Source organism: Tachypleus tridentatus, chromosome 13, assembly GCF_004210375.1.
Source record: "Tachypleus tridentatus isolate NWPU-2018 chromosome 13, ASM421037v1, whole genome shotgun sequence".
Lineage (NCBI taxonomy): Eukaryota > Metazoa > Arthropoda > Merostomata > Xiphosura > Limulidae > Tachypleus > Tachypleus tridentatus.
Genome location: NC_134837.1, coordinates 221,778,398 through 221,805,336, shown reverse-complemented (window position 1 = coordinate 221,805,336; position 26,939 = coordinate 221,778,398). Strand labels below are relative to the sequence as shown.

The 26,939-nt window shown below is 37.3% G+C and overlaps 1 protein-coding gene across 9 annotated transcripts in view; it reads right to left on the bottom strand.

Moving 5' to 3' along the window:
• The window catches only part of LOC143240526 (VPS9 domain-containing protein 1-like), a 104,372-nt gene that overhangs the window by 34,497 nt on the left and 42,936 nt on the right, over window positions 1–26,939 (bottom strand). For all 9 annotated transcript variants that reach the window (XM_076483095.1, XM_076483091.1, XM_076483090.1 and 6 more), the window contains one exon: window positions 16,268–16,320. In XM_076483095.1, coding sequence (XP_076339210.1) covers window positions 16,268–16,320 — 53 coding nt within the window. The remainder of the gene's footprint in view (window positions 1–16,267; window positions 16,321–26,939) is intronic.

Sequence of the window (26,939 nt, the reverse complement as noted above, 5' to 3'; positions counted from 1 at the left end):
CACACTTGGATACTTTTTAGAAAACCTTTGATAAAAACTGAGGATGCAGGAGAACAGATTTCAATTGATGAGGCAGATTATTAAAAGGACAGCTGGGATTTAGCCAGTTTATAAAAATTAAAGGCACAAGATTTTGAATGACATTATTTGTGATGTACAACAGTGAAGAAAATTTGATGTGAATAAAACTAACTTTAGAGTGAACTATGGAAAAGACTCCAACCACCAATTTTCTTTGCCTGATGTTAAAGGAGTAAATTAACTTGCATCTAGTGAAAAAATAGTTGTCCATTTATTAGAATCTGTTCTTGGACAGGGCGTCATGCAAGCATGGACAGTTTGAGATGATGAGAAACCCATTTGAAGTAACAATGTATCTCAAGATGACTGGTATGGGTATTAAAACTTTTATGAAAATAAAGTAAAAAATAATGTTTTGGCCTTATAGCATCTTCAGTTAACCTGAAGATGATGTAAGAAGGTCAAAACATTGTTCTCTACCTTATTTTAATGAGTTTTAATACCCACACCAGCCATCTTGAAATACATAATCATGGACAACTTATGTGCAAGTACTCAACTGGCACACTTTTTGGAGACTCAAAGTATAACAATAGCACCAATTCACACTAAGACAGGAGACACAACAGAGTTTGCTAATGAACATCTGGAACATTATGATGTGGCTTTTGTTTGTAAAGACAATGCTCTGATTGTGAATTGGTTGGTTGGTTGATTTAGTGTTTTATGGCACAAAGCAGCTGACTATCTGTGCCAAACATCCGGTAAAATGTTGAGTAAATTTAGTAAAATTCATAAAAGGAAATTAAGGAAAAACAAATCAAAATTAAAAAAAAACATAAATAGCATAAAACCAATGTTTACATCTAATCTACAATGTTAAGAGAAAAACTACAGTAATTCAAGTTGTAAAGGACTTTCTGTAGTGTAACTGTAATTATCATAACTCGCCAGGAAGACTAACAGGTAAGTACAAAAACCACTGTCACTCACCTGTAGTTGGCCTTTCCAGTCCTGGTTCTCAGTTATTTGACGTTATGGCCATTTTCAAAGTGGAAAGTAATAAAAAGGTTTTAGAAGACCAGAAGCAAAATTATAATAATAACTTGCCAGGATGATTAATGGGTAGTTCAAACAATAGTGTTAGTCACCTGAAGTTAACCTGATAGTGAAATGGGAAGACAGAAGAGCAGTACATGTGTTAATCACAAAATATTCAGCTGGTTTTGTTGAAATGGATAAAACTCACTTTGAGGGGGACCAGAAAATTTTACAAAAAATAATACCACACAGAAAAGTATAATGAATACATGGAAGGAGTTGATATAGCAGATCAGTTGGTGGAGCCTTTTAAACCAAGTCATAAATTTTTTATATGATTCAAGAAGTTAGGCCCACACTTGCTGATGCATATGCTGTTAAACAATTTTCTTATTTACAAAAATGTTGCAAATGAAAAATTTACTTTCATGGAGTATATCATAAGAGTCATACAGCAACTGGTGGAAATGCATGATTCAGAAGGAATTGATACTCAAGTGAAATTCATTGGCAGCAATCCTCATGCAGATCACAAGTGAAAGCCTGAAAAAGCTGTCCATGCTTTAGTTCCTAGTCCACCTTTGGCTGGTAGTCCAAATATGCATCCAAAAAAGTGATGCAGAGTGTGTTATCCATAACAGAAAAAAACAAGAAAATGTTGCAATGGATGCCCTGAATAACCAGGCCTATGCAGTAGAAAACACTTCAAAATATGACATATTAAGCAGGATTATTCTAATCATGTAAGTTTACTTCATTTATATATTGATATATTCTTATATTTTAAAGAAAGGGCATGTTAAATAAGTAATAAGTTTATAAATATGTTTGTAAGATAAAACAAAAATTAATGATTTTATTGGTAGGCAAGTAAAAGTTGTTTTGCTCTACACATGGCAATTTTCATAATTTGTACAGAAAGGGTTAACATTTTCATAAACTGAAAATATATTTCCAATAATACTTACCCCACTATCAACATATATATCCTTCAACATTAGTTTTGCCTATTTAAGCATTGTTCTTGCATACTGCACTCTTTTATGCCCAACTTAAACCCTTGGTAATATCTAATTTGCAAATTTCTCCCTCTCTTCAATACGCACTCTTATTCTAGGACTGTATATTAGCATCTCACTTTGATAACGATGACATTTTTCAGGCTTACACAAGCTCTTAGTGGAGAGGCAAACCAGGAGAATGTCAGCATAGGTAGGTTTATTGAAAATACATTTTCCATTTAGGATAATATTAACTTCCAAAATATACTTACCATCTGCTGACAATGTAGCTAGAATCCCACAATTAGAAGATGGAGAGCCTGGGGCTGGCATGATCCATACAAAAATTGTCTGCATGAAACAGTCTTGTACCAAGATAATAGTAGTACACAAGTGGGGGAACCACACTACAGCTAGAACAGGTATGCTCTTCCCCCATAACCTAATTCCTGTATCACAGGTGGAACAGTACACAAATAAATCACCATAATAAGCCACCCACAACGATATAACCGAAGTTCTAAAACTCAATGTTTGAATTAAGGGGTCTCAATCCCTATATTTCCCATTGCTAGCTAGGGTTATTAGACCACAATGTCATGGACATGTATAGCTTTCATTGGATTCCAATCTGTAGCTATACTGTGATGCATTTCATATTATCAAAATCATGATGAGAAAGCAATGCAAAAGAGGACAAACTTTCTCCTCCACCTGAAGAAGTCCAAAAGGCAACACCACATGCTCAGTATGGCAGAATCATGTAAGCCATACTTAGCCAAGGGAACAGAACTCAACCAGTCTGGAATTATGAACATCTATCCTTACTCCCCAACCAAGGAGCATTTCACTTGCACCTGGAATTTGTGCTCAACTAAAGGTCTATGATGAGATCACTTAGCATTAAAGTAATGAGAATATACTGGACCTCCTTCTATAAACAATATATGAAACTAACATTGATCAAACAATAGAGCCATACACACTCCAACCAGATAGCATAGTGTCAAATCTGAGCCATAGTAGTCTCCCACAGAGGCTAGTGCCACTCCTGCTGATATCATACAAGGAAAATATCCAAGGACCTGAGTAGGAGGGCCCTCAACTTTGCACTGTTCTCCAAGAATGGAAAAACACACAACACTCCAAAGGAAAAGTCTCTATGTACCACCTTAGGAACTGGAAACTGGGTTTGGTGAAGCTAGGAGGTGAAGCTCACTGGGGAGTCCTGAGAAGCAGTGCTCTGAAAATAGTGCAACAGGTAAACAAAGTTCCCTAAATATTTAATAGCTAAGAGTTGAGTGACACCAATTTACTCAATCTAATGATCAGCACAGAAGCCCCTTCAGCTTTATTTATGATAGTCCATGAACGACAGTCCATGTAATATGGTAATACCACCTAATAACTGCCTAGATGTTATAATGGAACTCCTCATTTCTACAGAACCTGTTGCAACTGCTTGTAAGAATAACCAAACTGACTGCTAATGGAACATCATCCATAAAGATCTTTTACTGGAGACAATTCAATGGATGATTGCAAAACCTTATTTTTAAATATGAGCAAGCACTTCCCAGATACTGGGTGTTTCCATGGTAGTTAATGAATTGGTTGGGCTGGTTCGTTGGCATTTATTGGTGCACAGAACAACTGGCAAAAAATTACAAATAAAAGTAAAATTATTAAAATATGTAAAAAGGAATCATATTAAAACAAAACAAAGATAAATTTTAGAATTAAAAACTTAAATAGAATTAAAAAGGCCAATGGCCCTTAAAAATTTTAAACCACAGCTGAGGTGAGGTGTGCCACTATTGTCAATGGCACTATCCAACATCATGGATGAGCCCATGGTAAAAACATGTCTGAAATGGTGCTGTTACTCACAGTTGTAAGGATGGCACACCAGTAAAATGTAGGCTATTGTGACTTGAGTGTCATAAAGACTATACATTGGTGTATCAGTCCAGGATAAAAGGAAATGATGAATTAAAAACAGTGACCAATGTGCAGCCAAGCCAAGAAAACTTCCTCCTTCCAATCCTTATCCAATCAAAACTGTCAAAAAACAACTGAAGGTTTGATCTGTAAAAGCTTGTTATCACTTTGCTCACTTCCAAATAAACTGCCAACTGGTGAAGAGCCAAGACATGCATACAGGACCGTGGTCCATGTTTCAGACAGGCATGGCTATGATAGCACCGAAGTAGACAAACTTAGCTGCAGTGTAAGCAAACTCATTCCTGCAAATACTGATGTGGTCTGGTATCCAAAAACTGGATAGAAATGGGTTAGTTTTGGATATTAACAAGAAGATCGTAAGAACTAATGTGAAGCAGTTCCAGGGCCAAGAACTAAGCAAGTTGGTATAAATAGTACAACTAGTGTAATAATGCATAGCTTCTACATGATCTAGGGTAAAAGATATGGCATAATTTAGCAGTGAACACAGAAACTGTAGAGGGGATCCTGTGTGCAACCACCAAACCACAACAAACCATGGCAGAGCCCACAGAGTCATCTGATTTCAAACCATCAGCATAAATGGGAATTGAAGGATGGTTCAAAAGGTGTTAGGCAAACAGAAGACAACCTTTCTAATCCAAGTATCAGCCTTCCTCAGACGACTCATGGAAAGATCAGGTCAAATTTAGCCAACTGCTCCTGGATAAAAAGATTAAAAGTGACAGTGGTAGACTATTTATTCTGAAAAAGCATGGGCAACTGAGGTAGGAAAACACAACCCCAGGTGGTATGCTCTGGTAATAACTGAAGTTCTGAAGCACAGAGTAAAGAAAGTTGCAAACAGCAGAAGTGTAGAGGAGATTCATAAGACTCAGTGTAGAAACTCTGAACTGAAAAAATGCAGAAAGTCCCCATGCAGAGCCAAAGCCCCAGATGGTGAATGGGATCCAACATCTTCAAGATCAAGGTTTTGGCAGAGCCTCAGACCAGAGATCCATCGTCCAGTTTTGATTGAATAAAAGTACGATAGATCTTTAGCACAGAACATCAATCCACTCCCCAGAAGAACATGAGGGATGTTCAGTGCCCTGGTACCCTTGATGTGTAGCTATATGATGTGTGAAATGAAAGTCAGCTTATGGTCAAATATATGTCCCAAAAACTTTACCTCGGGTCCACAGGAAACAACTTCACTGAGACAGAATATGGAATAGGGGTGAATACTCTGTTGGTGGCAAAGTGCATGTAAACAGTTTTAAAAGAGAAAATGTAAAATCTTTTGCTGTGATCCACTTCAGCAAATGATTTAGGGTAGTCTGTAGCTGCCACTCAATAAACCTCATGTTCAACAACTGTAGAAGTCATCAACATATACATAGTCCCTTTGCAACTGTAGGAAGAAATTGTCCAGTGATGGTATTAATCTTTATAATGAAAAGTGTGACACTCAAGACACAGCCCTGAGGGACTCCAAGTTCCTGTGGGAAAGAATAGGAAAGTATTCAAGCTACACGGACTTGGAATCACTGGTCCATGAAACAAATGTTTAATAAAACTGGCATATGGCCATGCAACACATATGAGCAGATGTCTTACAGAATGCCATACCTCCACATAGTACCATAAGCCTTCTCAAGGTCAAAAAAAGAGAGAAACAAGATGTTGTTGCTTGAGAAAAGCTTTCTCATTCACATTCCAAGTCAAATCAGGTGATTCACAGTAGAGCACTATTATCAGAACCCACACAAGATGAGCATTAACTATCCTCTCTAAGATCTTATGGAGACAGCTCATCAATGCAGTTGGATGGTAGTTTGAAGGAATCTTGGGATTGTTCCCAGGCTTTGAAAAAGGGAGGACAATAACCTGGCACCAAGCATCAGGAAAAGCATTATATTGCCAGATTTGATTACAAACAACAAGAAGAATAGCAAGAGAAAGATTGTGCAGCATCTTATATTGAAGGTCTGACCAATGTCCTACCAGACTGATGGCAAACAAATTTGAGTTCCACCAGTGTAAAGGGACAATTATAGTCATATGGATAATCAGCTTAAGAGGAAAAAAGTGATTGCTCTGCCAGAGTCTTGATGGCTAAAAAGGTGGGAGATGAAGGAGAAGTGCTAGATGTATGAGAAAAGCTTTTGCCAATGCTCTGGGAATCAGCAACATCCTATCCATCAGCAAGCAAGATCAAAAAGGGAAACAGAAGTACACTGCCCAATGAGCCTTTGACTCGTGTCCCATATCACTTTGGAACTGGTTGTAGAAGAGATGCTAATTGTGAACTTAATCAAAAATTCATTCTGGCTTTGTTGTCTTACCTGGCGAGCATGCACACAACCCCACTGAAAATCAATGCAGTTTGAAAGTGTGGGATACATACATAAGGTACCCCAGGCCCATTTATGAGCATTCTGTGCCAGGTGGTGAACAGAACTCCACCACAAACAAGAATATTAAGGAAAACACGTCGAGGTTTTAGGAATACATTAAGCAGTGCCTGAATAATACAGTCAGTCACTGCTGCTACACAACTGTCTATCGATGGCTTACAGATGATAGCAGGATCAAGTTCCAAAAGAACAGTGAAAGAAAGTCAGTTTGCCTGGTCTAGCTTCCACCGAAGAAAGCAGGTCAGGTGGCTTCGACCATGGCCAGTTTTCCTCAAAATGACAGGAAAATGATCACTACTGTGAGAATCACTGAAATTGAAGAAAACAGTGAGGATCTCTGAGTTGAAATGTTCTTTAAATCCCTCTCAACAATAACTCCTAATGATGAATTCAAAGTAGTATGGGGAGTAACCTCAATAGGTATATCCATAATGGCCTTTGAATGCAAGTAGAGTTCAGCGTGGTTTGAAGTGGATGTTTCTACCAGATGCCCTCAGAATGTAGCTTTTTGACTGACTTGAGAGAGCCAGTAAACCTCTCTCATCCCTTCTAAATAAAAAAAGAGGAACATATGCCCTAAAGATTTGTCTAATAAAGAATGTAATATCAGAAAATGAGGTATACAGTTGTTAAAGTTAAAGACTGTTATTCAGAATGTTCAAGATGTGGTCATTTACATATGGTCTGTTTTTTCATTATTTTATTTTTTGGTTGGATGATTCATAATAAAGGAAGATAATTTCAGTTCCCACTGGCCCCACCCACCATAAAGCCATACAGGAGAATGCACTACAATGCCAAACAAGCATACTGCAGCAACACAAGGGTTTCATGAGCACTATACTTAACACCAGCATCAGACTCAATGCCCACAACACCCATTGAAAACATCCAACACCAGTACTCTGTTGAACCTAGCCCAAGTGGACCAGCTGACTGACCCTGAGGGGGTCACCCCACGGCTGCCTGTTTACAGGTATTCAAGGCCAAAGTGGTGTGTTAGGGTTAGACCCATCAACCATCAAGATGCTCTTCTCCTCTTTATGGGGCACCACGTATGGCAAACATGTGGGTGGATGTTCAGATTGCAAAGGAGATAAACTGAAACTACAGAACCTTCTCAGGGAAGTCCCTTCACCATGTACAAGAATGCACCTCAAAAAGATAGTTCAGGGAATTACTACAATCTGGATTGGACAATTAAGTAAAAAAAAAAATATACCAGAAGGATATCTGCTCTCATGGAACACCCCACCTTGCAGAGGTCATTAGTAGAGCCACAGTAGTTTGCCTGTTTGAAGTTAAACCCAAAGTGGTACAATGTGCTATTTGTGCTCTACCCATGATAAATATCAAAACATAGTTTCTATCATGTAAATCTGCAGATACCCTCCAGTCTAGATTTCGATTTTACAAAAAAACCTGGAAGGCAACATTAGCCTTGTAGCAAGATCCTGTTCAACAGAAAGGGATATGTATTTATCCATCACAGAAAAATGGGTTATTTGAGTACAGTAATGAAAATTTCTCAGAAGTCAAACAGCAAGATGGTGAAGAGAAGGAGTGATGAATGTGTGGAGAGTCATACACATGCCTGCCTGGAAGATCTTGTCTGAAAGATGGGAAAAATAAAAGGCAAAAAAATGAGAAGGTGACAAATTGGATGCAAAGAAATGTGAAGTATTTTATGAGCATCCAAATCTGGGGAAGAATAAACCCACATGAAGAGTAGTTGATAGACCTATCCAATAAGGATAAAAGTAGGTGAGGTCCTGGAAGAAGAGGGAGCCCAGAGCAGGAAGAGACAATGGCAGGAACCACTAAATAAATATTTCCATATAAGTGACAGTGAATAAGTAACAGGCCACAGGGGTGAATACAAATTTGAACAACCAGAAAGATGAGTGAGAGAAGAGAAAGGATGATTATCTTCCTGAACAGCAGAAGGCTGAGAAAGCAAGACTGGTCTGAGTAGAGGAGTGTATAGATGCAATGAAATATGATGCGAGTAGCATCAATAGCATAAACATCAAATAAACAGTGATCGCGTAAGAGAATGAGGAGGAAATAAGATGCAAGTGAAACGTTGTGCAAAGAAAAAAAAAGTTAATGACTAAATTAGGAATGTGTATGGTATAAGCCATGCACAAAAGTCAGATGAAACCAATGAAGGAGGAGGAAGAAGAGATTGGATAAGAAAGGAGAAGAAAACACCCTAAGTACTAGGAAAAGTGAAATTTAGTGGCATTAAAGAAGTAGACTGACAAGCCATGGTTACAGCCAATTTAAAAAGGCAGAAAGGTAGCTGACAGTACAATGAATGGGTTCATTGGTTGATTTGGTGTTTTATGGCACAAAGCAGCTAGGCTATCTGTGCCAAACATCCAATAAAAAGTTAAACGTTAAAGGAAAGTTAATACAATTCATAAAAGGAAATTAAGGTAAAACAAAACAAAGTTTAAAAAAAACATAAATAACATAAAACCAATGTTTACATCTAGTCTACAACATTAAGAGAAAAACTACAATAATACAAGTTGTAAAGGACTTTCTCTAGCATAATTGTAATTATCATAAATTACCAGGAAGACTAACAGATAAGTACAAAAACCACCATCAGTCACCTGAAGTTGGCCTTTCCAGTCCTGGTTATGAATTATTTGACATTATGGCTATTTACAAATTTAAAATGAAACTAGATTTTGATGCTTTCCTTTGATGCTTAAAAGGGAATCACATTAAAAAAAGGTCTAATGTATAAATTAAAAACTTAAATAGCATTAAAAAGATTAATGGTCATTAAAAACTAAAAACATTTCTAACGTCAACAGTGTCACCATCGCCAATAACACTGTCTAACATTATGGACAAACCTTGGGACAGAACATGTTTAAAATGGTGCTGTAGTTGAAAGTCATAACGATGGCAAGAAAGTTAAATGTGGCTTATTGTGATCTTAGTGTTACACAGACTACACATTGGTGCATCAGTCCCAGATAAAAGAAAATGATGAGTTAAAAACTATGACCAATGCTTAGTCTAGTTAGAACAATTTCCTCTCCCCGATCCTTACGGAAGCAAGACTGCAAAAGTCCTATAGAGGGTTTTATTTGGAAAAGCTTGTTTTCATGTTGCTCAATCCAAGCCAACTGCCAGCTGGCACAGAGCTGAGCCTTGAATACAGGACCAAAGTCCATGCAGGAAACAGGCACAGCGGTGATAGTGCCAGAGAAGATAGACTTAGCTGCAGTGTCGGCAAGCTCATTCCTGTGAATACCAACGTAGCCTGGTATCCAGAAAAACTGGATAGAAGCAGATGTTAGAGAAATGGGCTAGTCGATTTTGTATATCGGCAAGAACAGGGTGTGAACTCACATGAAGAGATTCAAGGGCCAGTAGAGAATTAAGCAAGTCAGTATAAACAATGCAATTTGAGTACTGCTTAGCTTCTATGTGATCCAGGGCAAGAGAAATGGCGTACAGTTCAGCAGTGAACAAAGAAGCTGTAGAGGGGATTGATTCTGCACACAACCACCAAACCACAACAAACCATGGCACAGCCCACACAGTCACCAATTTCAAACCATCTTTATAAGTAGAAATGGAAAGATGGTTCAAAAGGTGGTCAGCAAATAACAGACAGTATTTCCAATCTGGAGTGTATGATTTCTCAAATGACTTAAAGATAGGTCACATCTGGATTGACTAGTGGATACAGCAATGTATCCAAGGAGAGACCCAATTTATCAAACTGCACCTGGATATGAAGGCCAAAAGGAGCAATAGCAGTTCATCTGTTCTGAAAAAGTATGGCCCACTGAGGAAGGAAAACACAACCCCAGGTGGGATGTTTTGGTAAGGAACAAAGTTTCAAAGCATATATAGTAAAGACAGTTGCAAATGGCAGAGGTGTAAAAAAGGTTCGCGAGATTCTACTATAAACCCTAAACTGGGGAAGTGCAGAAAGCCTTAGTACAATGCCGAAGTCCTTGATGATGAATGGGGTCCAGCATCTTTAAAGCCGAGATCCTGGCAGAGCCATAGACCAGTGATCCTTAGTAAAGTTTTGATCAAATAAGAGCATGATATATCTTTAGCATAGAACATTGATCCACTCCCCAAGTGGAGGAAGAGAGGACATGGAGGATGTTCAGTGCTCATGTACAACTGACCTGTAGCTGCTTGATGTGTGGTATAAAGGTCAGTTTATGGTCAAAGATAAGCCCCAAGAACTTCATTGATATGGAACTCAGGATCAGGGTGAATACCCAGTTAGCAGCAAAAGTGCATGCAAACAGTTTTAGAGAGAGAGAGAGAATTTAAAGCCATTTGCTGTGGTCCACTTCAGTAAACGATTGAGGACAATCTGCAGCTGCTGCTCAATATACCTCATGTTCAATGGCTGATATGAAATGCAAAAGTCACCGACAGAGCCCGTTTGCAACAGTGAGAGGGAGTTGTTCAGTGATGGCATTAATCTTTATACTGAAAAGTGTGACACTCAAAACACAGCCCTGAGGGACTCCAAGTTCCTGTAGAAAAGAATGGGAAAGTGTCGAATCCAAATGAGCTTGGAATCTCCTGTCCATCAAAAATTTAATAAAAATGGGCAACTAGCCATATATCCCATATATATGGAGTTCTCACAATATGTCATACTTCCATGTTGTATCATAAGCCTTTTCAATGTCAAAGAATACTGATACAAGATGTTGTCATTTGAGAAAGGCTTCTCTGATTGATGTTTCAAGTCGAATCAGGTGGTCCAATGTGGAGCACTGTCATCAAAACTCATACTGGATGGGTGAGAGGAGGTTGTTTGATTTGAGGAACCAGACAAGACGAACATTAACCATCCTCTATAATGATTTACAGAGACAACTCATCAAAGCAACTGGATGGTAGTTTGAAGGAATCTTGGGATCGTTCCCAGGTTTAGAGAAAGGCAGGACAATAGCCTGGTGCCAGGAATCAGGAAAAAACATTCTCTTGCCAGGTCCCATTAAAACAATCTGAAGAACAGCAAGAGATAGATGGTGCAGCATTTCATCGTGTACATCATCAGGTCCAACCGATCTATTGCCAGACTGACGAAGAGCCAGTTTTAATTCCATCAGAGTAAACGGACAATTATGGTCACAGAAACAATAAGCTTGAAAAGAAAGTGGTGATCACTCTGCCCGAGTCTTGACTGCTAAGAAGGTGGAGGAAGAAGCAGAAGTGCTAGATACCTGACAAAAGCTTTCACCTAGTCTATTATCGATGCTCTGGGTATCAGCTACTTCCTGGCCATCAGAAAGCAAGGTCGAGAGGGGGACAGAATTATACTGCTCACTGACCTTTCAAATTTTGTTCCATATGACTTTGGAACTGGAGGTAGAAGATATACTGGTTCTGAACTTAATCCAAAAGTCCTTCTGGCTTTGATGTCTTACTCATCGAGCATGTGCATGAGCCTGCTGGAAAGCAATATGGTGCGACTGTGTGGAAAACCCTTCTGTTTATGACCACATCTTTTTTCTTTACTTTATTTGAGGGAGGTCTATCGACCTCCATGGATCCTGCCCTGGGTTGATTGGGCAGGTCTTTGCTGTTGGAAGAGGGTTCTAATGAATGAGGGTATGAATGAATGTCCACTTTGCATCTTGGGATGGAAGAAGAAGATGTATCAGAGGAAATGCCTGTACCTGGAACAAAAGGAAGTAAATCTTGGGATTCGTTGGAATGTATGGAAGAGACAGAGATGGGTGTTGAAGTTGATTCATCAACTTTTTAAACCATGGAGGTCAAAAGACTTTTCATTTGTTTTGAGAACGATTCTTTTGAAGGCTGAAAGAGATCCATCTGCACTACCACTGTAGCAGTGGAACAAAGTACAGCAGCATACATCCAAGATGTAGCAACTTTCAAGCCTCAGGATAAGTAATGTTATGAATCATTTTCAAATGCTGCACCTCTTTTTCTTCCAACCATTTAGGGCAAGAACGAAATTAGGACAGGTGAGAGCCATAGCATTTCATGCAATGAGAGTCCATTTCACACTCATAGGCATTGTGGTTCTTGCCACTGCAATGAGCACATGTCAAGGAACCACAACATGACATCTTCAAGTGACCGAACTGTTGATGCTGGAAACATCTGAGAGGGTTTGGAATGTATGGCTGTACCGTGCAACTAAGATAACCTGCCTTTATGGTGAGAGGTGGACGTGGTGATGTAAATGTCAGAATGAGGATAGTGGTCATAATTCCATCTTTGTCAGTGGAGATATGCCTCACTGCAGAAACTCCTTGAGTGGAAAAACCAGCGAGAATCACTGACTCATAAATGTTGTTCAAATCTCTCTCAATAATAACTCCTCATGATGAATTCAAAGTAGCATGAGGTGTAATCTCAATAGGTATATCCCCAATCACCTTTGACAGCGAGAGGAGTTAACTGTGTTGAGATTTGGATGTTTCCACCAATAATGTCTCCAGATCAAAGCTTCTTTACTGATTTTGGAGAGCCAGCAAGTTCCTCTCGTCCCTTCTGAATGAAAGAGAGAGATATTTGCCCCTTTGTCTGAAAGAAAATGTGGGATAAGAAAATGAGGTACAACAGGTGTTACAGATGTTGAATACTGCTGCTGTGAATCATCAAGATGTGGTCATTTACCTATGGACTGTTTTTTCACTATTTTATTTAAATTTTTATTTGGAGGATCCATAATAAAAAAAGAAATATTTTGGTGCCCACTGACCCCACCAACCATGGAGCTTTACGAGGGGATGCACTACAATGCCAATCAAGGACACTGCAGCAATGCCAGGAACTCTTGAACATTATAGCCAAACACTAAAATCAGATACAATGTCCACAACATCTATTGAGAACTTCCAACACTGGTACTTGGGTGACCCTAGCCCAAGTAGACCAGCCAAATGACCCAAAGTGGCCACCTTAAGGCTGCCCATTTACAGAAAGTCAAGGTCAAAGTGGTGTGTTAGGGTTGGGCCCCTCAACCACCACGATCCTCTCCTCCCCTTCATGGGTAGTCACGCACGGCATACACGTGGGTGGATGTTCAGATCCCAGAGGAGGTAAACTGAAAGAACAGAACCTTGCCTGGGAAGTCCCCTCATCACGTACAGGAATCCACACCGAGGGGCCGGTGGGTGGGAGGTAAGCTGGATCAAGTGACAGGTGAATCATTGATGAAAGACCAACATTTTTCTCAGACAGACAGACAATTTGGAAGGAGAACAGGAATGTGAGAAAAAGTTTGATCCAATGGGCACTGGAAGAAGCATTGATACAGTTAAGCCATCATGACAGTTCTTTGTAGGGAGGAGCAGTTCACAATAAAGAACAATGGAACTCAACAAGAAAGAATCCTTTGGATCTACAAGGTCCACCACAAGAGGCATGTGTATTTATATTCCAAAGGAATAAAGGATTCTACAGAAGTTAGTCTTCAAAAGCAAAAGAACTCTTTAAACAAAATGAGAATAAAAGTACAAATCATGAGGACCAGAGACTCCATAGCTTGCAAGTAAAGAGATGAAGGACGAAATTGGCCAAGACAAGTAACGAAAAAAATGCCCAGCTGTATCAAACATGGAATGGATATGAGAAAACACTTGAATATCTTCACAAACCACCTCAACCAATTAGCTCACTGCAAAAGAGAGGTGTGAGAATATAATAACACCCAAAAATGGTTCAACAGAAGTCAATCATCCAAGAAAAGGAACTACAGATCCAGGTTACTAAGATGGTAAAAAAAAAAAAAGGCTTTTATGATACAAATAAATACAAAAAAATGTCAATTCTTGGTCAAAGGCTAGAGTAAAGATTTGGAAGACCCAAATCTGATGAATAGAACATACAAAACATCCAGAGAATGGAGAAGTATGGATATGTGTGCAAAGGTGTTTTGACACACTGAACATGGTCAAGAAGATCATGGGGAGAAAGTGTTTGTTTGTATGAAGTTTACAACAAAGATGTATAATAAGGTATCTGTGCTTTGCCTATCATGGGTATCAAAACCCTATCTCTAGCATTTTAAGTCTGCAGACAACCCACTGTGCCACTAAGGAGCTGGGTGAGAAAATGTAAAACATCTCTACAAAGAGGGAAAAAAAGATACCCATAGGGTCTAATATGACAGGATTGTCAATGATAAGAAGAGCAAGGAATCAGACATAATGTACAGAAACAATGATGAAAAGAGGAAGATCTGTAACATGGAATGAGAAGGGTTAGGGGTAGATAGATTTAGATGAAAAGTAGAATTAAAAGAACAAAGAAAGAAGAGAAACTTGGGAAGATAATGATGATCAAAGTCATACTACTGCATTCAAGCCTTTAGTAAGAAATGAATACCAACAAAGATGTCCAGGTGAAGAAAGGGAGCCTAGAGAAGATCATGTACACAAGAAGGAAGAAGATACAAAGTAAAGAAGAATGCAACATGACAAAATGAGTCCCAAACTAAGTAAGGAAGGAGAGAAGAAGTAGAGCATGTTAAACTGGTAAGTTTGGTTTGTTTTGAATTTTATGCAAAGCTACACGAGGGCTATCTGCACTAGCTGTCCTTAATTTTGTAGTGTAAGACTAGAGGAAAGGCAGCTAGTCATCACCACCCACTGCCAACTCTTGGGCTACTTTTACCAACAAATAGTGGGATTGACTATCACATTATAATGCCCCCACAGCTGAAAGGGCGAGCATGTTTGGTGTGACAGGGACTAGGACTCGAGACCCTCAGATTATGAGTCAAGTGCCTTAACAACTTGGCCACACCAGGCCTAAATTGGTAAGAGAAGTAGATTAAGCTCCACTGAAAACCCCTCTTGGACACGATGAAATGACTGAAAGAAAGGGATGAATGAAAACAGGAAAGTGGCAAGAGAAAAAAAAGATACAAAAATGTAGAACTGATCCCAAAGAAGGCCAATTCGGTACCAAAGAGAGGGAATCTAGAAAGGAAGAATGTCTGCAAGTCAAAACAAAGTTATAAATGTAAAAGGAAGGATGCATTTTGCTGTCAATGAAGAGCTGTTAGAGAAAGGAAACAGCATAAATTCTAATAACAAGCAAGAAAAAAAGACAGAAATCCCAAGAATTGGGTTCATGAATGAAAAATGGGCAATATTAAAGGATAAGTGTGAAAGATAAGGAATGTAATATACCTGAGAATAAAATACAGAAAGATTGGAAGGTTAAGGTAATTCTTTGAATTGTAAGGTGTTATCCTGAGCAAATAAGGTTAAATTTATAGTCCAATAAGCTATTCTTGACTGAGGAGGAAGTTAGCCAAGGGAATGGGAATATGATACCTAGTAAGCATATGATCATTTACAACACACTGAACAAAGGCTGAAGCATCCCCAACAATCAATAAGCCTTCAAAAACCATAGTAGAAGAGGGATGCATAACATCATCACTCATACAGGACTAAACATATGTCATCATCATTTGAGAATTCAAAATAACCAACACAAAAGCCAATCTAAAACAAACACCAAATATTCTGTTAATAACATTTGAGTACATCTGTTCAGTGTAATGCCTAAATAAAAAACGTTCACAAATGCAAGTGCATAGAGGGAGTTACTAACAAGATTATGGGAGTTTTGTCACATGATGAGATTATAATGAACCAGTATAATTCATGTTAAACATGTGAACGTATGTGGAAGTTATTTCAAGGCTAGTAGCATGCAAATCTCAAAGGCAGATATGTAAGGGAAATAACATTTGTGTGTGTTGTGTGGAGGTGAGCTATCAACTTGGAAATTTTCTTTTACAAAGAATTATGCTAGATAAATAAAAATTATCAGAATACATACTTTGTTGCTCTTGCAAGAGCTTTTTTTTCTTTTCTTTCTTGATCTTTTAGAAACTGTGAAATATTAAGGAAAACAAATTATACACAAAACTTTTACTGTTATAGAAACAATCATAAACATGGCTCATAGAGTTCAGTTATTGGAAAATAATGAATAACATAAAACAAGGAAAATATACAAGCAAATTAAATACAAGTATACTGATCATACTTAAACACACATTATATTTAAATGTTATTCAGTTCTTTGACTTTCAGGTGAATTCAGTGGATCATATTCTACAAGAAGGTATTAACCCTTTCCAGGTCAATAGAAATGTGATGAAATTTCTCTAAAATGTTATTTTAAAAATAAATAACTCAGAAAAGTTATACTTTTCTAACACTAAAAATGCATTTTCAATAGATATATACCTTTTCTCACATAAATAGCTACTTTTGTTCAGTGTTACCTTCTGTATGTAAAATAGGTGTTGTCCCTCCACTAATGAAAGTGCAAAATACTTTCATGACACATGATCCCCTCCATTCAATTCTACTGAAATATCACATTGAATTTTGGCAGAAGATGGAGGAATCAATTTTCAGTTGAGAGGAAGGGAAATACATTTTCAGTGTAGGAAATTTATAATTTCAGATACAGTACATTACCTCCATTCACATAAATAGTTAGAATTCTATATTGAATAGATAGAGAGACTTGTGTGAGGGAAAGAAAATGTATCCTTCAAATGTGTTTAAAGGACACCCCCTAATATCAAACAGTCAGATTCTAAAACATGATCCAGGGAACCTCACCACTTCTAAACCAGGCACTTTTCTTTGCCCATCCTAGAAAGGTATCATATATATAATCTGATAATATGGAAGCACATTCAATTGGGAGAGAACTGTGGCTGGAAAGTGATCTGAACCATGCAATATTTATGAAACTCAATCTCAGAAATTTGAAAAGTAGACATAATAAGAAGGATGTAGACTGGCTAGAGTACAGTGGACTGTACAGAGCAATTCATCCCATGCTAGTGGGAACCAACATCCATATGGGGGTGAATGAGGATCACATTATAAATAAGTTAACTAGAACCCAAAACCTGGCTGCCAGGTACCAACATCCATGTGGGAATAGGGAAGGAGGATCATACCACCAGCAATTTGACTAAAATCCAAAACCCAGGTAACTGGAAACCAAATTCCATATGGGGTTGGAAAGATGATCATACCAGTAGCAAGTTAATCACAATCCAAAACCCAGTGGGGTTAGGAAAATAATCATACAGCCTTCACCTCAAGTTCATGAGACCAAAGGGAATCAAGTATTTCACAGCTCATGAACTGAACATGTGAACATGATAAATTGATAGATTGATCTGGGAACCTGATAAGCAGTACTGAAAAGATGTCTACATAATTTAAAACAACTTCCTCAAAAGTAAAATTCACAAGAAGAACCTCAAACACATTAAAATTATCCAAATAGGAAACATTGTGGGATAGTCGAAGGAAAAGAACTGTAACAATCTGCAGTTACCTCCACCATAAACTACACAACACTGATGGGGTATAAATGAGGAAAGAACATAGATATCTGTAATACACATGTACGAGGACTCATGTTGATTGGTTCTACTCCAAATCCAAAACCCAGCTGCTGGGAACTGACATCCATAGAGGTAGGATGTGGTATTCCAATCAAATGTGTGAACTGCAATTTTGACATTTCAATCTCATTTGTTTTTATGTTTCATACTGGAGAATCTCACGTCATCTACTCAAGCAGACCATTACCACCAAACTCTGAACTATTTTATAATCTCTTCTATATTTTGTTTGTATTTCAGTAACCCTTTCAAAAGAATGCCTTCATGGTCCACTACATCAGTGGCTTAGAACTAGAAAGTCATAACAGCACTCAAACTTCAATAAAAGAAAAGGGAGGTAAAATGTAGTGGGGAGTCCAAAGGAACAACAACGCCTGAGAAGATGCAATGGGTGACTGCAATACTCTAGTTTTAAAAGCAGGCTATAACAATTTATTCAATACAAGGAATGGCAAGAATGGGAAGCTATCCCCTTCTGCTTTACATGGGTGGGTATAGTCCAGGACAGACAAACTTATAAAGCAATCCTATCATGAAGATAAACCTATAAGCAATAATGTTGAACATTCAATCTCTTCAGTATGCATTCCATGGGTATAGTATTATAATATGCAAGTCAACATGGCTTGACAGTACAACTTTAAAAAGATAATGAATAGCTAGTCAGACATCACTCAACACAGAGCAAGATCCAAACAATGAACATTAATAAAAGGGAAAAGGAAACCAAAACCAAGGCAATTTGCAATTAAGGAACATAGCAAAAGCCTCAATATTGAGCACCCCACTGAAGTCAAAGCAACTTGAAAACAAAAGGATCAAGAGACTACTTCATTGGATAAATTTTGTCTGGACACATCCTATTCACAAGAGTGAAAGCACCCAGAATATAACATGCAATTATGAGAATACTGAACTTGTGGGCTGAAAAAGAATATCCAACATGTGAATACAATGTGATAGAGAACATGTGCCACCCTGGTGAACAAGATAAGCAACTACTGAAAAGAAGTTAGAATGGATCATTACCAGATTATTTGTAGCCAAATGGAGAAAATGAACCAAAACGTAGATCACATGCTCAAAAGCAACAAAGTTTCATCAAATGTAATCTTATTGAAAACTCATGGAATGAAGTCATAGAGGAGAAGGTTGGGTCTAGCAGAGAGGTGTGTAGAAAAAAAACACACACCCAAATGAAGATTTTGGATAAGTAAGGACTTTTTCAACTTTTATTGTCAACCCATTAAAACCATCTTCAAAAGCAGCTGATAAAAGTAACAGGCATATTCTTTGAACAAGTGAACAGAAGGCAGTAAACCAAAGAAAGAGGAATGTGACACCCAAGAGCCTATTAGAAATGAATGATTGCTCTGAATACCTGACAAAATATTTAGGACCAAAGCAAGTCGAAAGGGCAGTGCACAAAACAGAGAAATCACCCTGTGGAGAATGAATTACAGAGAGGGTAATGAATGATGAAATATCTGGATCTGCAAATGAGCATTTACAACATTTCTCTTTGTCATTGATAAATCTGAAGAATAAAAATACCAATGGGCAAGAAATGTCTCCAAGGTAAAATAGGGCAGATTGAAAATTAGAATGAGGCAAGAGAAATCAAATACAGACTTCTGGTCTCTGGTTTGATATAAGGACAACAAATACCCTGGAGAAAGATGAACAGGTGCAATGGCCTGTAGAAACAGAAAATATTTTACTTCCTCATACTCTAGTGAAAGATCATCAAAGGGTAACTATATAGTCAAGATCCTACTGGACATGCCCATCAACTATGAATAATATGACAAGATGAGAAACCCCTGTTAGAGATGATAAGGACATGTAGATAAGTACAAGGAAAAGGAATAGGAGCATGCCATGGTTCCAAATGCAATGGTATGCAACCAAAGAGGAAAAGACTGAGTGTTAATAATCAGTTTAAACATGAAATTCCAAAGTCTCAGATACATAATTAAAAACATATCACCAAAGAAGAAATACAAAAATCCCAAAAACAAAAAAGCAGCAAATATACTAGGGACAAGGTTGCATCATGATCCAGAAAATTTCAACTACAATAGAAACACGTATAAAGCAAGGGATGAAGACAACAAATGAGCCAACATGAAGGTAATGAAGAATTATTCAAAAATCATACAGAAATCCAGTCAGTAAATGCTATATTATAGCTAGCTGACTGTGCAGATTCAGTTTATTCAGGAGGATTAAAAAGGCAAGTTCAGGAATAGTTTTAGGCATATGATGATCAATCTCAATTGATAATAGAAGAGAAATCAAATGATGAGTTTTCCCCACCTGCAGCAGGTGAAAATAGTGCTAGAGATATAACAACAAAAGAGGGAGCACGAATATTAGAATTCATGGTAAAAACACGTAAAAAAAATATATATATTTTAGGTAAAATATGGAAGTGTGAGAAAAAGAATAAAGACTGGGAAATTGAATAAAATTAAAAGGTTTCTTCAATATAAAGAAAAGAAATTATAATGAAGAAATTCCAATTTGAAAATTAAAATATTAAATTAAAAAATTCACACCAAAAGATAAAACATCTGAGCATGAGTGGTACTAAACAAGAAGTGATAATTCAGTAGAACTGAATGAAAAGAGTCACATGCATCATGACAGTATGTTGTACTGTTATTGGTGGAAGATTAATGAATCATGATTTGCATGAAAGACACAATGGAATCAGTGAATTCCAATGGGGAAAACGTCAATGGCTTGTTGCATGCATAATCCCCCTCCTACAGAAGGCATATGGTAACATACCACATCAGAAATTACTATATTTGAAAGAAAAAAAAAGATGCCTAATGTAATGTACAATAGTCATCAAATGTTTTTAAACCTAAACTTAATTATATTTGTAAACTAACAACAAATATGAAATAACATGATAATGATATACAATGTTCATTCATGACATGGAATAGTTTCACTATGTGACATAGTTATATATATATATGTTGTTACAGAATATGCCTGTAAGAATGGACTTGAAAGTTAGGTTTCACAGAATATAGTTCTATTAACTTCACAATATCTAGAGCTAAGTATATACCTACTGAAATTTCTCTTTCTTGCCTTATTCATTTTATAAAATAAGTAACTTTTACCCAGAAAGAAAATTTTGTACTTAATATTTAGGCCAATTTTTGTATGTTTGCATTGCCATGTTGTTTTGTATCCACTCATTATTACAAAATAAACATTAAAAAAAAACTCTTTGGTTGCACACCATTGCATTTGGAACCATGACATGCCCCTATTCCTTTTCCTGGTATTTAGCTACACATCCTTATCATCTCTAACAGGGGTTTCTCACTTTGTTTAATTTTTTTTGAAATAAATATTATTTATTTCATTACATCATATTTATAAAAGTTACTACTGTACTCCTTTCATTAAGTATATGCAATTGTTTCCCAAACAAAAAAAAACCTTTGCTTATCCCCAAACACTATAAGAAGGGAAAATCCACTATAAGGTTGGTTGGCATTTATTGGCACAAAGTAGCTAGGCTAAATGTACCAAACATCCAGTAAAAATCTTAAAATTCAAATTGTTATAAAATGTAAAAATAAATAGAGTTAAAAATAATGCCAAAAGTTTTTACTAACATAAAATATTTAAATAGAATTAAAAAAGCCAATTGATCACAAAAAGTTAAAAAGACAATAAATTTGGATTATGTCATCATCCTTTGTCAGGACTAAGCCCTTAAAAAAACATGTCTAAGATGGTGTGTTCTCACTAACTCAAAGTCATAATGACAGCAAAACAGTAAAATGTGAGCTACTGTGATTTGAGTATCACAAGGACTACACATTAGTATATCAATCCCCAATACAAAAAAAAAGATGATGGGTTAAAAACATTTGAACATATAGCATAGCCAGGGCAACTTCCTTCTTCTGATCCTTAAGGAACCAAGATAGTCAAAGAACAAACAACAGAAGGTTTGATCTGAAAAAGCCTGTTATGATACTCATTCCAACTCAAATGCCATCTGGAATAAAGCCTAGCCTTCAACATAGGACTCTAGTCCACATGCAGGACAGGCACAGCTGTTAGAGCACCAGAGGAGAGAGACCTAGCTTCAGTGTTAGCGAGCTTGTTCCTGTAAATACTAACCTACTCTGGTATCCAGAAAATTTGGATGCTAATACTAAACAGAGAAAAGGTGGCCAACTATTGTTGAATATCAATGAGAACAGAGTGAGAAATAACATGAAAAAATTCCATTGCTAGTAGAGAGCTAAAAGGGTATGGGTAAATAGTACAATTAGTGTAGTGCATAGCTCTACATGATCCAGGGCAAAAGAAATAGCATACAACTTGGCAGTAAACACAAAAACTGTAAAGGGATCCTGCAAGCAACTACTAAGTCACAGCAAACTTTGAAAGAGCCTATACAGTAGCCTGATTTCAAATCATCTGTACAAATGGGAATAGAAAGATATTTCACAAGACATTCAGTAAAGAGAAAATGATACTTCCGATCATGAGTCTCTGCCTTTTTCAGATTATTCAAGGAAAGGTCACATCTGGTGATGGAAATAAGTTATAGTAAAATAGGCTGATCACTAGGGACAGCAATGTCATCCAATGCCAGACCCAATTCATCCAGTTGTCTCTAAATATAAAAGCTATAGGAAAAGCTAAAGAGAAGGAATTGCAGACCAGCTATTCTGAAAGAACATGGCCCATCAAGAAAGAAAGACAAACCCAGGTGGTATGATGTGGAAAGGATCAAAGTTTGATAGCATACCGTATAGAATGTTGCATACAATGAAAGTGAAGAGGTTTGTGGGACTTGGTGTACAAGCTCTGGACAGGAGAAGTGTGAAAAGCTACAAAGCCCCCACATAGAGCTGAAATTCCAAACGATGAATGGATGCAGCATCATCAAGGCCAAGGTCCTGACAGAACAACAGACCAGAGACTCATTTTCTAGTTTGGATCTAATGAGGGCATGATAAATCTTGAGCATAGAACATTGATCCATTCCCCAAACAATAGAAGAGAGAACATGGAGAATGGTCAGTGCTCTAGTACACTTGAAACATAGCTGCTTTATATGAGAAATGAAAGTTGATGGTCAAAGATAAGCCCCAAGAACTTTGCCTCAGGGACCACTGCAAAAACAACATCATTGAGAAAGAGCTCAGGATTGGAGTGTTGATCCTGATGGTGGCAAAACTGCATGCAAATGGGTTTAGAAAAAGAAAAAGTAAAACAGCTTGCTGTGGTCTATTTCAATCAAGTGATTGAGGGCAGTCTGAAACTGCCACTCTTATTGAGTGTTTGATGATCAACACAATATATGAAAGTCATCAACATGTTGCCTGTCTGCAATAGCAGGAGGAAGTTGTGCAGTGATAGCATTAATCTTGATACAGAAAAGTACAATATTCAAGACAGCTCTAAGGGACTCCAAGTTCCTGTGTAAAAGAATGTAAAACAGTCTAACCCACAAAGACTCAGAATCACCTGTTCGGTGAAAGATTCTGATTAAAAATGGGTAAATGGCCACACAATCCAAACAAGTAAAGGTCCCACAAAATGCCATACCTATACATAGTGTCATAAGCCTTCTCAAGGTCAAATAACACTGAAACAAGATATTCTCTCTTGAGGAAGGCTTCTCTGATCAAGGTTTTGAATTAAATCAGGTGGATCATGGAGAAGTGCTGTCAACAGAACCCACACTGGGTGTGCAAGAAGTTGTTGTTTGATTCAAGGAACCAAAGAAGACAAGCATTTATTCTTCTTCTCTAAGACCTTACAGAGACAGACAGTCAAAGCAGATGGATGATAATTGGAAGGAATCTTGGTATCCTTTCCAGGCTAAGAGAAAGGGATAACAATAGCCTGGAATCAAGCATCAGGAAAAACAAACATTCTCTTGCCAGGTATAGTTAAAAACTATACAAACAACAGGAGAAGGATGGCACAACATGAAGTTCAACCATTGAACTGCCAGAATAATAAAGAATGAGTTTGAATTCTACTAGTATAAAGGAGCTATCATAGTAATAGACGATTGGTCCCAAAAGAAAAGAGGCAATTGCTCTGGCCAAGAAAGAGAGGGAAGAGACAGAAACACTGGAAAAATAAACAAAGTTCTTGCCAAGAGTATTGGTGATGCCCTGTACATCACCAATTTTCTGGCCATTAGAGAGCAAAATGGAAAAGGTATGAGAAGAATACTGAAAAGAGAAAGGTTGTGATCTGAGAGCATACACTTTACAGAATGACCCCTCCTATTAATATCAGAACCAACCCAGGGAAGATTATGTCCATTAAAGTCTCCCAAAATTAAAAATGGAAATGACAACTGTTGCACAAGAGCATCAAGGTCTGACTTATCACAAGTCTCTCCAAGAAACATGTAGAGAAAACAAACAGTGATTGTATGACCTAAGGATACAGGGATTACTATAACCTCCAAGGGAATAGTGAGTGGCACAGACAAGGTGGGCACATGCTGGTCAACCAGCAGCTCCACCCCTCCATGCACTCACCTATTACAAAACCTGTCATTTCAAAATAAATAAAACTACTGAATGGTGACTATAAGCAGGTTTCAAGAATGTCTCCTGTAAGGAAAGAAGCATTGGATGATAGGGATCAATCAAGGCTATAATGTTATCCATATAAAAACCCTTCTGTTTATGTTCATACCATTTTTATTAATTAGAAGGTGGTCTATTAACATAAATGGATCCTGTCCTGGGTCCAGTTGGCAGGTCTCTGTCAGCAGATATACGTTCCAGTGACCGAGAATGTTAATAAATAATCATTCTTCATCTCAGGGCCAAAGAAGATGTAACACCAGAAGCTGCAGTCTAGGGAAGTGTACCCAGACAGTGATCTACCTGCAGTAACCTATCATTTCAAAGAAGACCATACACTAAATAGAATAAAACCACACATGAGAGAAAGATAGATAAAGGCAGCTTTCTTCAGTTACTTAACTTGTAGCACAATCAGTCATCATCACACAGTAGTCAACAAAACCTAAACACTACTCTTGAAAACAATCTAAATATTTATTTATTTCAAGCCTTAATAGGGGAAATCTTGGAAATGTGAACATTACATCAACCTTTCTGTCAAGATCCAGGATAAAATTCCAGCCATTATCACTTCAAGCATAGTACTTCACTGAATGTGCCTGAACATAGCAACAGAATATCAGCCACAAAGTACAACAAAAACTGGTTAGTAATTAGCATCCAGTAAAAATACAGTAACAAGTAAATAATAATTAGTTAGAAAACTGCATATTCTACTAAATATAACTTTTATGTAAATATGAAAAACTGTGTTTTTAATTCAATTTTGCAAACAAGGAGTTCATTTTAACAATAAAGAATAAGCAGTCATTTGTCATCTTAAGAAAACCGAAGCTATACCACCTGGTATTTGTCTAATGATACAAGTAAGGTCCCCCCCCTCTTCAATGACCACCTTATAGTTCACATTAATTGTGGCCTTTCAAAAGTGGTGGTAGAGCTTCAAGACTGGACTACTGACAGAAAGTTGTGATTAGATGAATGGAGTTACAAGTACAGTAATTACTTCTGTATTGCACAAAATTTGTTATAATCTATATATGCAAGCCTATTTTATTCTACCACACATTGTTGTACAGTACATACATAAACACAGTGCATGCTAAAATGAGAAAGAAAAGAAAATGTCATACATTATAATGTTCTGTTAGTTTAGCTTGTATGGCTCATTTTGATTTCCACAAAAGCTTTTCAATGGCATCCTTGCTCTTGCAGACATATTGTAGCAACTAAGAATCTTGATGAGCAACTGTAAAGTCCCTCAACTGTTCCAGATGTCAAACAACTGTACCTGCAGGCACAACTGGGGTTGCTACACAGTCATACTCTTCCTCCTTATCTAAAGAAATGGTAGAAGTTCAGCCCCTGGCATCAGCCACTTTTTCTCCCAGCCCATCTTTATATTTTGTTGGTGGCAACATCAGCATCAAAATTTTCAAACTCTTCCCAGGTTATATATGAATTATCCACAAAAGCTACAAGATAAATGTTAACTTCATAATTGTCTTCTTCACCATCTTCAGGCAGATCCCATGAAAAACCACATTTTGAAAAATATTTCAGAACTCTTCTAGGTTGTATGCTGTCCCATGCACTCTTTAGCCACATGTTAGTAAACAGCATAATTTTCTTCCTGGCCAAGTTAGTTATACACATGGCTTCATCAATGCGACATAAAACATATCACATGAACAGCTTCCTGTAATACATTTTCTTGTTCTGGATAATTCTAGCATCAAATGGCTGAAGCTTGGATGTGGTGTTTGGTGAAAAAAAACCAACAAAATATAGCTTTATGTCACTATGGACTACATCAGGGTGGAAAGGGTGCAACTGTACACAAACAATAAGAAAAGAGCACTATTCAGTTCTAATTTTGCAACAAATCTTGTCAAAACACTACTTGAGGCAATGAGGCTTAACATTGTTCCTTACGACAAAGGGTGTCAGCATTTCTCCAGCTTTCATCCTTTAACCACCACTGAGTGTAAGGATAAAGCTCTATAGAAGAGGCCAGTCTCATCTTCATTAAATGCATTATCAGACCTCTAGCCAACGTATACAGACTTCAAATATTTACTTTAGTTGTCTACAACAGCTAGGTCTACATCGGCAGCTTCTCCAGACAGAATAAAAATGTGAAAATAATAAATGTACAATATTAAAATAAGTTATGCATTGATTTTAGTGTTGTATATTTATTATTTTAATATTATACACAAGTGTCAATATAAATATATAGGGTAGCAATGCCCCCATCATGGCACTTCTTCCACCATCCACTAGAAGCATAAAAGGCAAAATGATAAAGATTTTCTGAATAAATCTATATTCTCCCTTGAATTATTCTGCTACTAACAGGTATGTTTTTGTCTTGGCTATAGTGAACAACTCACAGATGTTCTATCCTATTCTTCATAGCCTACTGTTATGAGCTTACTCTACTTTCTCTCTAAACACTCTT